Source organism: Ambystoma mexicanum, chromosome 4q (genome assembly GCF_040938575.1).
Source record: "Ambystoma mexicanum isolate Mex_15411 chromosome 4q, UKY_AmexF1_1, whole genome shotgun sequence".
Taxonomy (NCBI): Eukaryota; Metazoa; Chordata; class Amphibia; order Caudata; family Ambystomatidae; genus Ambystoma; species Ambystoma mexicanum.
In genome coordinates this window covers 1,105,898,754-1,105,912,676 of record NC_090928.1, presented here as the reverse complement: position 1 = coordinate 1,105,912,676, position 13,923 = coordinate 1,105,898,754, and the positions used below count along the sequence as shown (strand labels likewise).

Sequence of the window (13,923 nt, the reverse complement as noted above, 5' to 3'; positions counted from 1 at the left end):
TCAAATACATACTGCTGCAAAGCAGTGAATGCGTATCAGAGAAGAAATGTAGTTACTGCAACATCTGAGCTGAGCCTCGGTTGCCTGGAGGCCCAGGTACCTTCCGGTAGTGAACCGCTGTACAAGGAAATGAATAAGGTGATGCTAAGAAATTAAAATAATGAGCTAAAATATATAAATGAAATATTTAAAATAGCAAAGGGTGGAGGTATGAGGCACCCAATCATGCGCTGCGGCCCGAGGTGCAACCCGACACCTAAAACGAAAATAAAATATGCAACAATAAAGCAAGCAGCAATCCAATCAAGTAATGACTATCAAATAAAGAAACCACCAGCAGCACAAAGCCATACCGTATGAACCCGTGGCTGAGTAGGAAGTGAGGGGCCTTAGCTCCACAATAGCCAATCCGCTCCCGGCACCAATGGAGATCAAAGACAGATTGCTCTAAAGCAGTGAATGCGTGTCAGAAAAGAAATGTAGTTACGGCAGCGTCTGAGTCAAGCCTCGGTTGCCTGGAGGCCCAGGTACCTTCCGGTAGTGAACCGCTGTACAAGGAAATGAATAAGGTGACGCTAAGAAATTAAAATAATGAGCTAAAATAAAGAAATGAAATATTTAAAATAGGAAAGCGTGGAGATATAAGGCACCCAGTCATGCGTCGCAGCCCGGGTGCAACCCGAGACCTAAATGGCAAATAACATATGCAACAATAAATCAAGCAGCAATCCAATCAAGTAATGACTATCAAATAAAGAAACCGCTGGCAGCGCAAAGGCATACCGTATCAATCCGTGGCCAAGTAGGAAGTGAGGGGCTTTAGCTCCACAATAGCCAATCTGCTTCTGGCACCAATGGAGATCACCGACAGACTGCTGTAAAGGCGTGAATGTGTGTCAAAATATAAATGTAGTTACAGCAACGTCCGAGCCTCGGTTGCCTGGAGGCCACGCGCACTCTGGCAGCGAACCGCTAAACAAGTAAATGAATAAGGTGATGCTAAGAAATTAAAATAATGAGTAACCGCCGGCAGCGCAAAGCCATAGCGTATGAAACCAGAGAACGGTGGCAGCCTTTCCTGGGTCTGAGTTCTCTTCATTTGTTCAGGTTTATCAAAAAGAAGGTTAAAGGCTGCAAGGAGAGTGATGCACAGGAACTCAGGCAAAAGTTCCAAATTGATTCATAGAAGCAAAGGAGTGTTTATCACTGCCAACAGTATTCATGAAAATGACATCACAAATGTTAGTGATTTTCAAGATTTTATTTTCAATATGTCATCTGACAAGTGTTTCCCCCTGCTTTGGTCTTCTACAGGGCTTTCAATTCTAAAATTCCATTCTCATCCAGCGGGCCAATGTTCCGATTAGGTGTATGACTAGGAATCAATACGTTTCAGGATACAATTATTGGACAGATGCCTTATCACCTGTATGGCAGCCTGCTTAGGGTTTGTGGCACATGTGTGTCAGTTGGCAGGATTCGGAAAATGTAAGAAGTACTAACAATTTGACAGATCCTACCTTGCGAAACAGGTCTACTCACTTTGAAGCATTGTTTCTTTTTTCAAAGACAGATCCAATGGCAGCTTCACTAATGTGGTCAAGCTTCCCTCTATTAAACACTTTCATGGGGACATGTGGTGAAGTCAACACATCTCATTCCTTCGTTGTCCCAGTTTGAGGAAACAGGGCCCTTCTATCTGGCTGTTTTCTCACAATATTAGTAACTCTTCAGTCTGGCAGTGGGCACTGTCACAGTAAGGAATCCATAGGGAGGATGGTGCCAAGAGGTGATTTCGCTCGTGCTGGCCACAGTTGGAAGTGAGAGATGCAGAAGCAGTTACGGAGTGGGCTTTGGGAGCTTTAGTAGTCGGTTTGGGCCTTAGCTGAGAAAGCTACATATGAATACTATCAAGGTAATTTAAACATGATGTAGGTAGCTGCCCATGACAGAATACACTGACTGATGGATCAGGGGTAACAATTGTTCCCCACCTGGCCTATGCCTCTGATTCTTGACTGACAACCTTGCCCTAGCAAGTACCAGTAGACAACAGTCAATCTTTGAGAGTGATAGGTGGCAAGGTAGGCCAGTGTGCTCTAGAAGCTGGATGGGGATGCTCTTTGGTTGAGCAAATTTTCAATAACCATGTCCAATTAGGTCATAATGGCTTCATCAGAATCAGAAATCAGTCCTTGGTAACACTGTCCTCGTTGTTGGTCATCCGTTTAGTTGTTGACATTTTGCTTTAGTAGTTCTGCTTTGAGTCCTCCCTTTAATTTCAAGTAAATCTTTATTCTTCTCAACTCTGTTGGTCGATTACTCTTGATTACTCTAGTAGTATTCTTCAACCATTCCAAATTCTTTTGAATTGGAGCATGATCTCAAATTCTTCATCCGGGTGTACTTGTTGATTTTGTGATACAGGCATTTAAAGCCTCTCTTCCAGCTGGGATGATGGATGAGGATCAAGGGCATATACATTATACTCTGTTCAGGACTTTAAGTCCTTCAGCAAACTGGTGCTTTACTTTTAGCCCTAGGGTGAGTCTTGCCACTCCTAAGACTTAACTGAAACCTTTGTGTTTTTTACTTGGGTAAGACCAAATAAAGGCTATTGCAGTAGCCAATATGAGATGTCGTTCCCTTTTCAATCTCCTTTTTGTGAGACAAGTCTCACAGAGTTAGGATACATCAAGGGAGTGATGTTGGACGGTAGTTTTTCAGGTGTCCAATTTACCTGTGGGAGAATGATTAGTTCCAATTCAAACACTACTCCCAGGTTTTTTGCCTCCCTAATTGGAAGGTGGTGGTGGTGGTGGTGGGGGTGGGGTCTGCTTTGACTGAGGCCACTTGAATGGAAGGGTCATAGCTGCAATTAGCCTTTGATAAGGATTTCAATTTCAGGGCTGCTCAGGCAGAGGTTGCTGTGAGAGACAATTCAGAGATGATGATATCTGTGATTTTGTTCATTATTATAGTTTCATCTACACATAATTGGAATGTAGAAGTGAAGGCTTCTATTATTTACCCTAGGGGTTTTATATATGTATTGTAGGTACACAGACAAGGCTGAGTCTTGAGCGAGGATGTGCCGGAGGTATGAAATTGCCAAATCTGACTTTGGCTGTACATTCCTCTAAGAAGACGGACAACTAAATTAAGGCGTATTCCTCAGTTTAAGGAATTGAGGCATTTCAGAGACATCGCTCGCTTTAATTCTAGCACTGGCTGGCTTTAATAACAGATTTAGCAGTTTTTAATAACAGATTTTGCAGTTTTTACAACAAGCAAGTTGTCATTAACTTGTATTTATCCCAACAGGTGGGCTTCATGAAGAATGGAAAGGTTGTTGCCTTGGATGTCACTCACTACTCTAACGCTGGAAACACTCTGGATTTATCCATCCCAGTAAGTAGCATTAAGACTGCATTGCATGCCCTGTACTCTTCGGTACGCGTTTTGCCACTATTCGCTTATTTAAAATACTCCCAGTGTAACAAGGTGACTCAATGGCACCACTTTTTCAGTGCTAGCATTTCATTTGAAAGTAAATGCTTTCTTGAAGTTGTAGTCTTGACTACAATACGCTGCACAGTTAAGCAAATTGCATGTACTCACCTCACAACAGCAATCATTTTTTAAATGAAAGCTCAGGATTGGAAAGGCTGTGGCCCAGTGGCATTGAAACATTTTTATACATTGTTATTGCTTTGGGTATCCTCCACTTGTGTGATTCAAGTAGCACTATCAACCAATCACAGGATGACAAGCAAAATACAAAAACAAATATTTTTTTACATCTGAGAGTGACTCTTTCCAAGAAGGCAGGACATTTTAAGAAAGAAAATGGTGTGTATTCTCAGCAAAAGAGCTGTCATGGAAAAGGAAATTATTTTTCTTGTACTAACATTGCAACCTGTCTCTTTTTAAAAATTGTACAATGGACATTTCTAATGATTACTTCCAGTATATATTATAGTTATACACATGGAATAAAGTACCCCTTACCATACATTATGAGGATATTGCAATTCACTGTGACCAAATAGCGGAACATGACAGCAGGTCAAGTTTCTTTATAAGATCATGGAACTCTGAGGGGACTTGCAGAATCTGTGTTACATAAAGTAGGGTTAATTGCATTCCTTATAATATATGGCCACACACGGACAGCCCCTTTAATACCCGAACTGTTGGTTAATCTAGTGTAAGAGATCTTCCAGTTACTGACATATATATATATCATGAATATAGATTAAAAAACGAATAAAATGCATCTAAAAAGGGTTTTAGTAAAATTAATAATTACATGGAAATCGAGTCTTGCTTTTGTGTTTAACTCCTGCAGGACATAAAATCACTTTATTCCCAGAAACAGTTCCTTATAAACCAATGACATAAAATCACTTTATTCCCAGAAACAGTTCCTTATAAACCAATGACAGTAGGCAAGTATGCGATACGCAGGGATACGCAGGGAGTGTGTGTGAGGTGGGTAAGGCGTGCCAGGCAAGAAGGGAAGCGGAAGTGTGTGGGGTCCTTTGAGGAAGCAGGAGGCAATATGTGTTTCTTGCGTGGGGGTGGAGGTGGCACTGAGACCGGGTCGGTGAAGTGGGGCCCCTTTTCAAAAAGAAAACATTTTGCAATGCCCCAAAATATGGGAGTTGGCATGTTTTGGGCGCACAGGGCTTGTGTAGGGACTGTGATGAAATTACATCATGGCAATGATATGCATGGCAGTGTATGGGACAGCAAAGACATGGAATATCCTTATTCATGGACTTAACACTTTTGTGTATTTTCTAAATAATGTAGCTAATTGCGCACTACAAAATACACTCGAAACATTGTTTAAGTTCAGAATAAAACTAGGAGAACCACAGATAAAAATAAACATGGTAATAAAAATGCTTTAAGCAGGCACATCATGATAATAGAGATCTCCCACTGTGAAATATAGGGTATGTGGTTCAACAGGTCTATACTGAATTACTTCTTAAAGTACATTTTCAAATCTTTAGGAAAAGATAACACTGTGGGTGTTAAAACATGCTGAAAAGCAGTTGTCCACACACTCGAGACTCAGGGAACAGTAATTATATATACTGGAAAAGGAGTCTAGAGATTAGAAATTAAAAAAAAAAACATAATTTTGATAAGTATACCAAATTAGTAAATCATTTGAATAAATCTCAAAGGAATTATTTACAATACAAATGGACAATGGAAAATTGGCAATAAAACAAAACAAATCATTAACACAGAGTAAATCAAAAATCCAAAACACATCACAAAACACACAGCCTACAGCACTCCTCATACAACATTCAACACACAAATATAACAAACACGCAGTAAAGAAATGACTCAGAAATATGACCCACACAGGAGAGATGGTTGATTATTTCAAGTTTCCATCTTCGGGCCACTTCAAAAACCACTGACCAGTTTCAGCATTACATGTGATTTATCAACATCTTCATCAGGGAAACATAAAATGCAGGCAAGGGACAGCCAAGATAAATTCATGGCCTGCACACACATTTGAATTGGATTGTGGAAGATATTAATAGGGAACGAGGCACTCAAACCTCAACACTGCGCACTGATGTCTATATTGGAATCACAGGGTATTTATTCTATTTTATTTTAACATTTATAGCAGCAAACAAAAACCCAGAGGCATTTAGGTGCTAGTTATATTACAAGTGCAGTAACACATTTCACAATGTGTAGACCTTAGCATGACAGTTACAGCAAAATACATTTGCAGCAACCTGCTGATAAAGTCAAAGTAGTTAGGTTGCAGGTAGCATACATTAGCAGCAAAATGCTGATGAGGCAGAGTAGGTAGGTTGCAGGTAAAATCCATTTGCAGCAAAATGCGGCTAAAGTCAAAGTAGGTGGTTTTCAAGTAAGTTATATTTACAACACAATGTTAGCAAGTTGTGTTGCTGTACAACAGTTGCAAAGGAAGACATGTGGATCAAGGTAGTGAACAACCTGACTAGTTTTATGGTCAGCAAGTGAGCTTCTATGGTATAGATACAACAGAAGATTATAATCATGTAAGGTGCACTGCATGACACACAATAGCTTCTGCAGGTAAATAATTTAGCAACATGCAGGATTGATGAGAACGTAAAATGTGGTGGAGGTGCGGAAATATGCAAGTCATAGGGGGAACAGTAAGTCTGTGGCTAGGTCAGCAAATCGTGGGCTGGAAAAGCCTGAACTGTCAGGCAGGGGGCTATATCAGCAGCACAGGGTGATAGCAGCAAGATACAGCCTGGTGTGGTGCTGCTTGATACAATTATAGCAGCAGAGGCCTTACCTGGCAACACCTGTGCAGGAAGATAAGTATGGAAGGACAGATTTTTCTCAGCGGTTGAGCAGATACATCATTCCGAATTGGTGTAGGTGGTCGAGAATGTGGATCAAGGCATGCGAAACAGCACTGTGTGCCTTCCATTGCCGGACAGGGATCAGTGGCCTTAAAACCGGGCCTTTAGAGGGGGCTGGTTTTGGCTGCTGGCTCCTGAGGATTGCTGAGGAAGTAGCTGACTGAGGCCGATGAGTCGCATGCAGGGCAGGCCAAATGGACAAGCCTCCCTGATGCGGCAAGTGAGAGTGAATTGCGGTGGCCAATTTTGATGCTCCAGCTACGAACAATGAAGCCCAACTGGGCTTACCTCATGGATGCTGAGGTCACTTGGTGCTGCACTGCCAGGCATGGATGGATACTCGGATGTTGTACAGGTGCCATGGCGTTGTTGTAGGAGTGGACCCTAGAGGGTATAGACACATGGGTTAGAGAAAAATGGTAGCACCCAGTTGCCAGCCCAACTGCTTGTTAATGGGGCTAGCGTCTTCAAAGCACGCAATCAAGAAGGAACAACCATAAGGAGGATACATTGTGAGTGTTGCCAGGAGTAACAATCTACTCAGCTGTTACAAAATATAGTCTTACTCTTATTTTAGCCAGGAATCTTAAGATGTGTTTCAGATCTATTATATGTAAATGTTGACACGTGTAAAAAGATACATAGCTGAGCTGTTGAGAGCAGAGTGTTTGGAGAAGATCTTGCCTACTAGCTAAACAGATGACCACGGATGTACTTCTGCTCTGCTGAGCTCAAAAATGTATAAAAACCCTGTCATAAATGCGTAGTCAACTCCATGCACAATGTTCATAGTCGGCAAGTATTTGTGGGTCACTTCTGGCATCAGAATGCATGGATCCACCTACACTAGAAATATAATTTTTTTCATTTCCAACCTGTGACCTGCCCATGTTCAGCTTTTTCCATATATACTTCCATCGTGGGAGGGCCCTTCATTGTGGTTATTGTCCTGAATGCATACCAAGTACATCCCAACTCAGAGGTTGGTATTTTTTGCTATCTTATGGAGTGGGGTTACAACAAGTAATCCTTCTTCCCCGGGCAGTTGGGAAAAAGGACCAAGTGGAACATTTTTCTAGTCTGAATGGTCATTTCTGTCTGGCGAGCCATAGGAACAACAGTCAGAAATGTGACCGCCAGGCGACAATTACAAAACTCTCAAGTAGCCCATGCCAAGCGTGAGCAGCCTTTCAAGTCCTCCTTTTTGTCTTCACATTCTTGATATCCTGAGTGCAGATGCCAGTTTTCAAATCCCAGAAAACAAAGAAAAACACAGGGCTCAATGGACTACTTCCATGGAACAACGTGAGCCTCTACAATACAATGGCCTCATTAGGAGTTTGGAGGTAGCCATGCCGTTCTTACCGGCATGGCTAGCCCCATACCGTGTCTGGGTCTCAAAAATAGGGAATTACCGGGCCATGCCGACTTTAGCGGGCCCAGTAATTCCCATTCTCGGGACCCAGACCCATTACATCCCCATTCCCATTTGAGCCCACATAGGGCTCAATGGGAATGGGAAGGATGCTAACAACGGACCCGTTAATGAGGGGTCCGTTGTTAGCATCCTGGTTTACTCGCGGGTGGCGGTATGCACGTCTGGTCTGTACCAGATGTGCATTCCACCACCTGCGAGGAAACCCGTAATGTGGTGGCCCGGAATGAACAGTGCCGGTACCTTACCAGCACTGTTCATTCTGTGGCCGCCAGCCTCCTAATGAGACCAAATGTCTTCTCTACGATAACCAAATGGGTACAGCACAGCATTTTGGTGAAGAGGTGAGAAGCTAGACAAGTATTGAATTTCAACTAATCACAATGAGAAATAACCTTAACCTGAACAATGATTCTGATATCTGACTAGGAAACCAATAGCCAACTGTCCTTAGTAAATGAATCCGATAAAAGCACATAGACCATTTGACAATACTGTACAAAAGGACAAAAGGAGGTCTTGTGGTCTCATGCACACAAGTATCTTCAATTGGTTGACTACAATGCAACATGTTGTAGTAACTGTCATCTCATAAAGAGTTGTAAGCCATGTTCTCCAAATATGAGGTTCATATAATGCTTTGAGTTAACATTTATTTTTCAAGGCTAATTAATTTTATTACGAAGATCATATGCATTGATAATTATCTGTTACAGTGGGGGAGGGAACATGGGAATGAACCCCTTCTACCAAATGAAGAACATTGCTGCTCACTTGGTATGATGCAAAGAGAGGTTACAGTCATTTTCTTGCTTCGAGCATCCACCAACCATATTTTGCATGGGCTCACTTAAAGCACTGCAACCACAAATACCAGTAAGAAACACAATGTTCACACTCATAAGCAAATTAAGGTGTGCCTTTTAAAAAAATGTTCTGTCACTTTTCTTGACAACATCAGGTTATGGACCGATCCCTGCTCCATTTGGACAACACCTACAGAATTCCCAACATGAGAGCGGTGGGCTACGTTTGTAAGACCAACTTGCCCTCCAACACTGCCTTCCGTGGCTTTGGCGGTCCCCAGGGAATGCTGATCGCAGAGAACTGGATGAATGACATCGCGGATAAGTGTGGACTGCCCGTAGAAAAGGTAGTGTTTCTTTTTTTTCCCCACAGATGCATTTTGAAATCGCTGATATTGTTCCTGATTTCTGCTATAGAAACCTTTATTTGTTAAGATATCAGCGGCCTGGCAACGGGTGATTACAATGAAAGTCATTAGACATACAATTAGTCATGAGTAATTTGAAAGATTGACATAATACGATTGCATTCAATTGGTATCTGCAGTGTCCCACTTCGTGGTGGATTGGTTTAGTCACAGGCATTTCTGTCACTGAATGCAGCGCGGCCGCCAGAAGACTCCAACAAGAGCCCTATTCGGCCTTCAATTAAAGAAATTACTGTGGATTCTCCACCTGATCCCTCCATGGGACTCCTCTCCCACCACAACCTAAGCCAAAGAACTAGTCCTAACCATCTCCATATCACCTTGAAAATGACCCCTCAGGATTGAAACACATGTTGAAACACATGTTGGCTACACAAAACACCTTTTAAACTTCTCAACTGAAGAGTCCTACTCATTATTAGAGCTAATTACTCTCATCCACATTTTAGTACATGACTGTGAGGGGTCTCAAACTCTATTCCCATTCTCCCAGTCTAGGACTGTGGGACACTGTCCAAGGAGAAACACGCAGAACATGCAGCAGGGTACACTAGAAAACTAAATCAGGCGCAGATGTTACAACTTTACTAGTGCTCCCACTCAACTCCTCACATCTCGGGACAAGCTGGGCACCTGGGGAGGCGGTGAGAAGTTACCAACTATTTCAGGAAAGGTGGTAAAGTTGTGTTATTTATTTAACCTAAGATGTGTATATAGTTTTTTCACATGTGGAGCGGGACAGCAAGGGACAAACAGTGAGAGCAAGTGTGTCCAGCAGGAGGACAATTCAATGCAGCATCTTGTTTGCCAGTGGCAACCACATGTCACAGCGTGCACTACACCATCATCAATTCAAGGAGCAAAATATGTAGGAGCAGTCAGTAGACACGTTTTGTAGCCTGGCTAAATGTACATCAACAGCTACCAGAAGCCACCATTGACTCCCAGGCTAACTGTTGCCATACCTCATCCTGGGTAAGGGGTAATGGACAGCAGGTTATAGCGTGCCTCTCATGTGGAAGCTACCGATGCAGCACACTGAGCACTACCTCCTCATTACCCAGAGCTTGCTCCTACCTAGCAGGTTATGTCCAATGCTATGTTCCTGCTCTTAGCATCTGCTCATCAAATCTCGTTTTCAGTCCCTGCAATTCGTACATTGAGGAGCAGTGAACAGTGGATTATCATGAACATAGTGCCCCTGTGTGAAATTCTGGGTAAAGTAGTCTCCTGTATAATTGAGTGCTCAAGTGTTTCTAGGATGATTAAATAGTTCATGGTTCAAGGTGATTTCATCGCAGAGATCTAGTCGAATCCAAATCCATTTGTTTTCTTTTGAGCCATTTTGCTGCAATTCTATGCTGGGGTAGACCCCTCTTTCCCCCTACCTTAATTATTACCCGTACCCACACCCCACATATATTTGCGGCCACGTTTGGCTGAAAGAATTTGATGGATTTGGCTTCTACCAAATCTACTGCGATGAAGCTTCCCTATGCCATAGTTCCACATATGCATTTCCATTATAAGCAAGTCAGAATGTAAAATACACACATATTACATTTTATATTTGCAAAGAAGAGCATTTTGGGGTCCTAAAAAAAGTCCTCCCATCTACTTGGATTACTTCTATACTGGAAATATAATCTGACCAGTTACCATGTTTTCTACTCCATCCATTTTATGACATATGTGATTTTGAAGATCTATTGATCTGTTAAAAATTACAGTTGATTCCAGTGACATCTTGGGAATGGCTATTGATGTGTTTTGGGGCGTATTAGAAATATAAGGAACCACTTGCTCACTATGATCAACTTACCATATTTGATTGTATGTATCTTTTTACCGCCTTCTATACAAACGCTGTGATACCCATGGGTCTGGGCGTTACACAAATGTTAAAATAAAAAATAGATGATGAATGGCACAATCACCAAATTAAATGTGTTTTCAGTAAGCCAATTGGAGCACAGTTTCTTAGACATTGCAACTAACTTTTGCCACAAAGCCTTAGGCAACTGCTCCCACTATTAAATAATAGCGTATGTAGGCAATGTTTTTAGCTCATCATGACAACTTTACCCAAATAAAGAATGGAATGTTATCAAAACCCCATGATTGACTGTTATCACTTTTAGGTTTGCATCCATACATTTCTGTAGAGCAAGCTTGGCAATTTTATGATTAGGTTTTGTATTGATATGATATGACATTTATAACGCGCCTATACACAAGTGTTTCAAGGCATGACGAGGCAAGGGAGGGGGGAACAGGGGAAGACAGACAACGATCTTACTAGGCCCAGCGTCATTCAGATCGCGCAAGTGCATGGGAAGGGAGGGGGGAAAGTGCAGTACATGGGATAGTAGAATAAATAAGATAGTAAACGGCCACTGGTGGCAAGTGCAAGGTAAGTGCAAGGTAAGTGCTGGTATTGATTGCTCTGAAATGTGTTTCTGTCTTTGTGAAGGTCCGTAAACTCAATCTATACAAAGACGGAGATCTTACGCACTTCCAGCAAAAGCTTGAAGGGTTCACCGTGGGGAGGTGCTGGGAAGAGTGCCTGCTGAAATCAAACTACGACCAGAGGCGAAAACAGATTGAAGGATTTAACAGGTAAACACCATCAAACAGGGGTTACTGATCAAACCCTAAACTTTTGATTTAACTTGTTTTGCCTTGTAGGAAATAAGATAGAAATCGGAACCTTATGGAACCTAAACCAAGTTCTATCCTGTTTGAGTGGCATACCTCCTTAGAAAAAGCCTGAACACCTGCAAATATGGACTGCAACCTGGGCGCCTGGCACAAGGCTGACATTCAAATGGAACCTTAAATGCAATATTACAGTGGAGACTGCTCACATCCACTTGTAAACATATTCTTAAAACTGCTCTTAATCCAAATGATTGTTGGAATAATCTCAAAGTTTTTGACCGTCATGTTGGGATTTCAAACTGCATCTTAATATGTCTAGTGCTGTTCAAGATGCTGCATGCAAGTTGCACATTATTTTTTAGCAACCCTGCGGGGGGAGCCTCCCAGCCAATCAGAAAGCATGGGAAGGGGGCCTTTAACACATGGTAAGCCTGAATTTCGAGTCTCCTCAGAATCGGGAGACCACCAGCTTCCCTGCTGGGTAAGTGCTGCCATGTACCCCCATGTGCCATTCCCCCACCCCCAATGTACACCTCCCTCGCCCCCAACCCACCCATCCCAATTACATGCAGCTTCCTCATCCATCGATGGTGCCGGAAACATTTGTTGTGGAACACTCATTGTTCCCAGCGCTTCTCTGCCACGAGCAATGGCCATCATGGAAAGGGAGAAGGAACTATGGCGGCCATCTTGTTTTGTACTTTCTTTTTAAAGTTGAGAAATGGCAACCACTCTATTTCTGAACTTAAAAAACAAATGACCCCTCTCATCAGGGTTATCTCTGAGCACTGTTCTTAGTTAGCTACTCAGGCAACCCAGTGTTGGCTGACTGCAGACAGGCAAGGTAATTAACGAGTTCTACAAATGTATAGTAGCTCTGTTAATTGATGGAGCATGGAGTTACCAAATCAGGAAACTTAACTCCATCCTCACAGACGACAACTGTGCTTGATTTCCAAAGATGTAATATTGACGGACAGGAACAACAATCTGAAACATAGAGGTTGTTTCCTCCCAGTCTAGAGATTAGCCCTTTTCTTATCAATGTTATTGTACGAGATTAGGGAATGGGCAGAGTGTTTAGGAAAGAGTAACATTTCAAGGTCGCTCCTGTTTTCTCATTCACTATTCACCACTGTATAACCATGCATATTTTTAAAACATTATAGTTGTGGACACTCAGTGTTGCCCGCTTTTTGATAGGCTGACCTTTGCCAGAAACCATGTGTCCCCTCCAATATTTGAAAAGGATATTTTAATACTAAAGTGAGGGCAGACAAGTGTTCCCCTTCCTCTTGATTATTTTTGCAGTTTTTTTTTATTTTCTGCATGTTTCTCCCATTTGTCTTATCTTTCCTTTCTTTTTTCATTTTTTTGTTGTAAAATGTTTCACCAAGTATTTCTTATTGCTGGGAGAGGTTTTCTTTCTTTTAAGATTAATGTATGGGATTATTTGTATTGGGTGAACATGACGTAGAACCAAAGGCTAGAACTAGGCTTGGATGAACATTTCTGATTTTAACCTCAAATTATAAGAATTTCATAGTAATTCTAGCTTGCTGGAATACATTTTTGACTAATTAAAGCCAAAACATGTTCCCAGGGCAGTGATCTTGTGTCCTGATAGACAAGGAAACAGTCTAATTGTATAATGAAAAGTGCAATTTCTAGCGCATGTCTGCTTGGAGAGTTTTAAAGAAAGAATCAAGCAGCGTGTCATGTTTTTTTTTAAATTAAATCATCTCACCAGAAACACAATCGAATATTTTTCTTTCAACCAATGGAACATGACCCACTTGTACGGCTTGTAATGGGATTTGGGACTTGTTAATATTCACAGGGCACTTTTTGCCAAGTTGTTTCAGGACTCACCAGAACAATGTAATTATTTCCTCAAGCAATAAAAGATGTTGACGCGTTTATTTTAGAGGAAAGGTAACTTTTTTGTTGACGTACCACAAAGAAGTCACAGCATGTCCGTATATCGATCACTGTAAATTATTGAAGGATTTTTAAATGTATGATACTAAAATGTGGGTTGTTGATATGTTAATTTTAATGTTAATGTTAAAGGTATTTGTACCGCGCACTGTCACCAATGGAATTGGTCCCCAGCGCTCAGGCGGATCTGCAAACAAGAGGTGGGGGGATGGTTAGTCGGGTGGCGAGGGAGTAGGAAAGTGGGA

At 41.8% G+C, this 13,923-nt stretch overlaps 1 protein-coding gene across 1 annotated transcript in view; it reads left to right on the top strand.

Moving 5' to 3' along the window:
- The window catches only part of LOC138468215 (xanthine dehydrogenase/oxidase-like), a 551,126-nt gene that overhangs the window by 364,987 nt on the left and 172,216 nt on the right, over window positions 1-13,923 (top strand). The window contains exons 24-26 of the mRNA XM_069608675.1: window positions 3,325-3,411; window positions 8,804-8,995; window positions 11,550-11,695. Of these exons, the coding sequence (XP_069464776.1) occupies window positions 3,325-3,411; window positions 8,804-8,995; window positions 11,550-11,695 (425 nt within the window). The remainder of the gene's footprint in view (window positions 1-3,324; window positions 3,412-8,803; window positions 8,996-11,549; window positions 11,696-13,923) is intronic.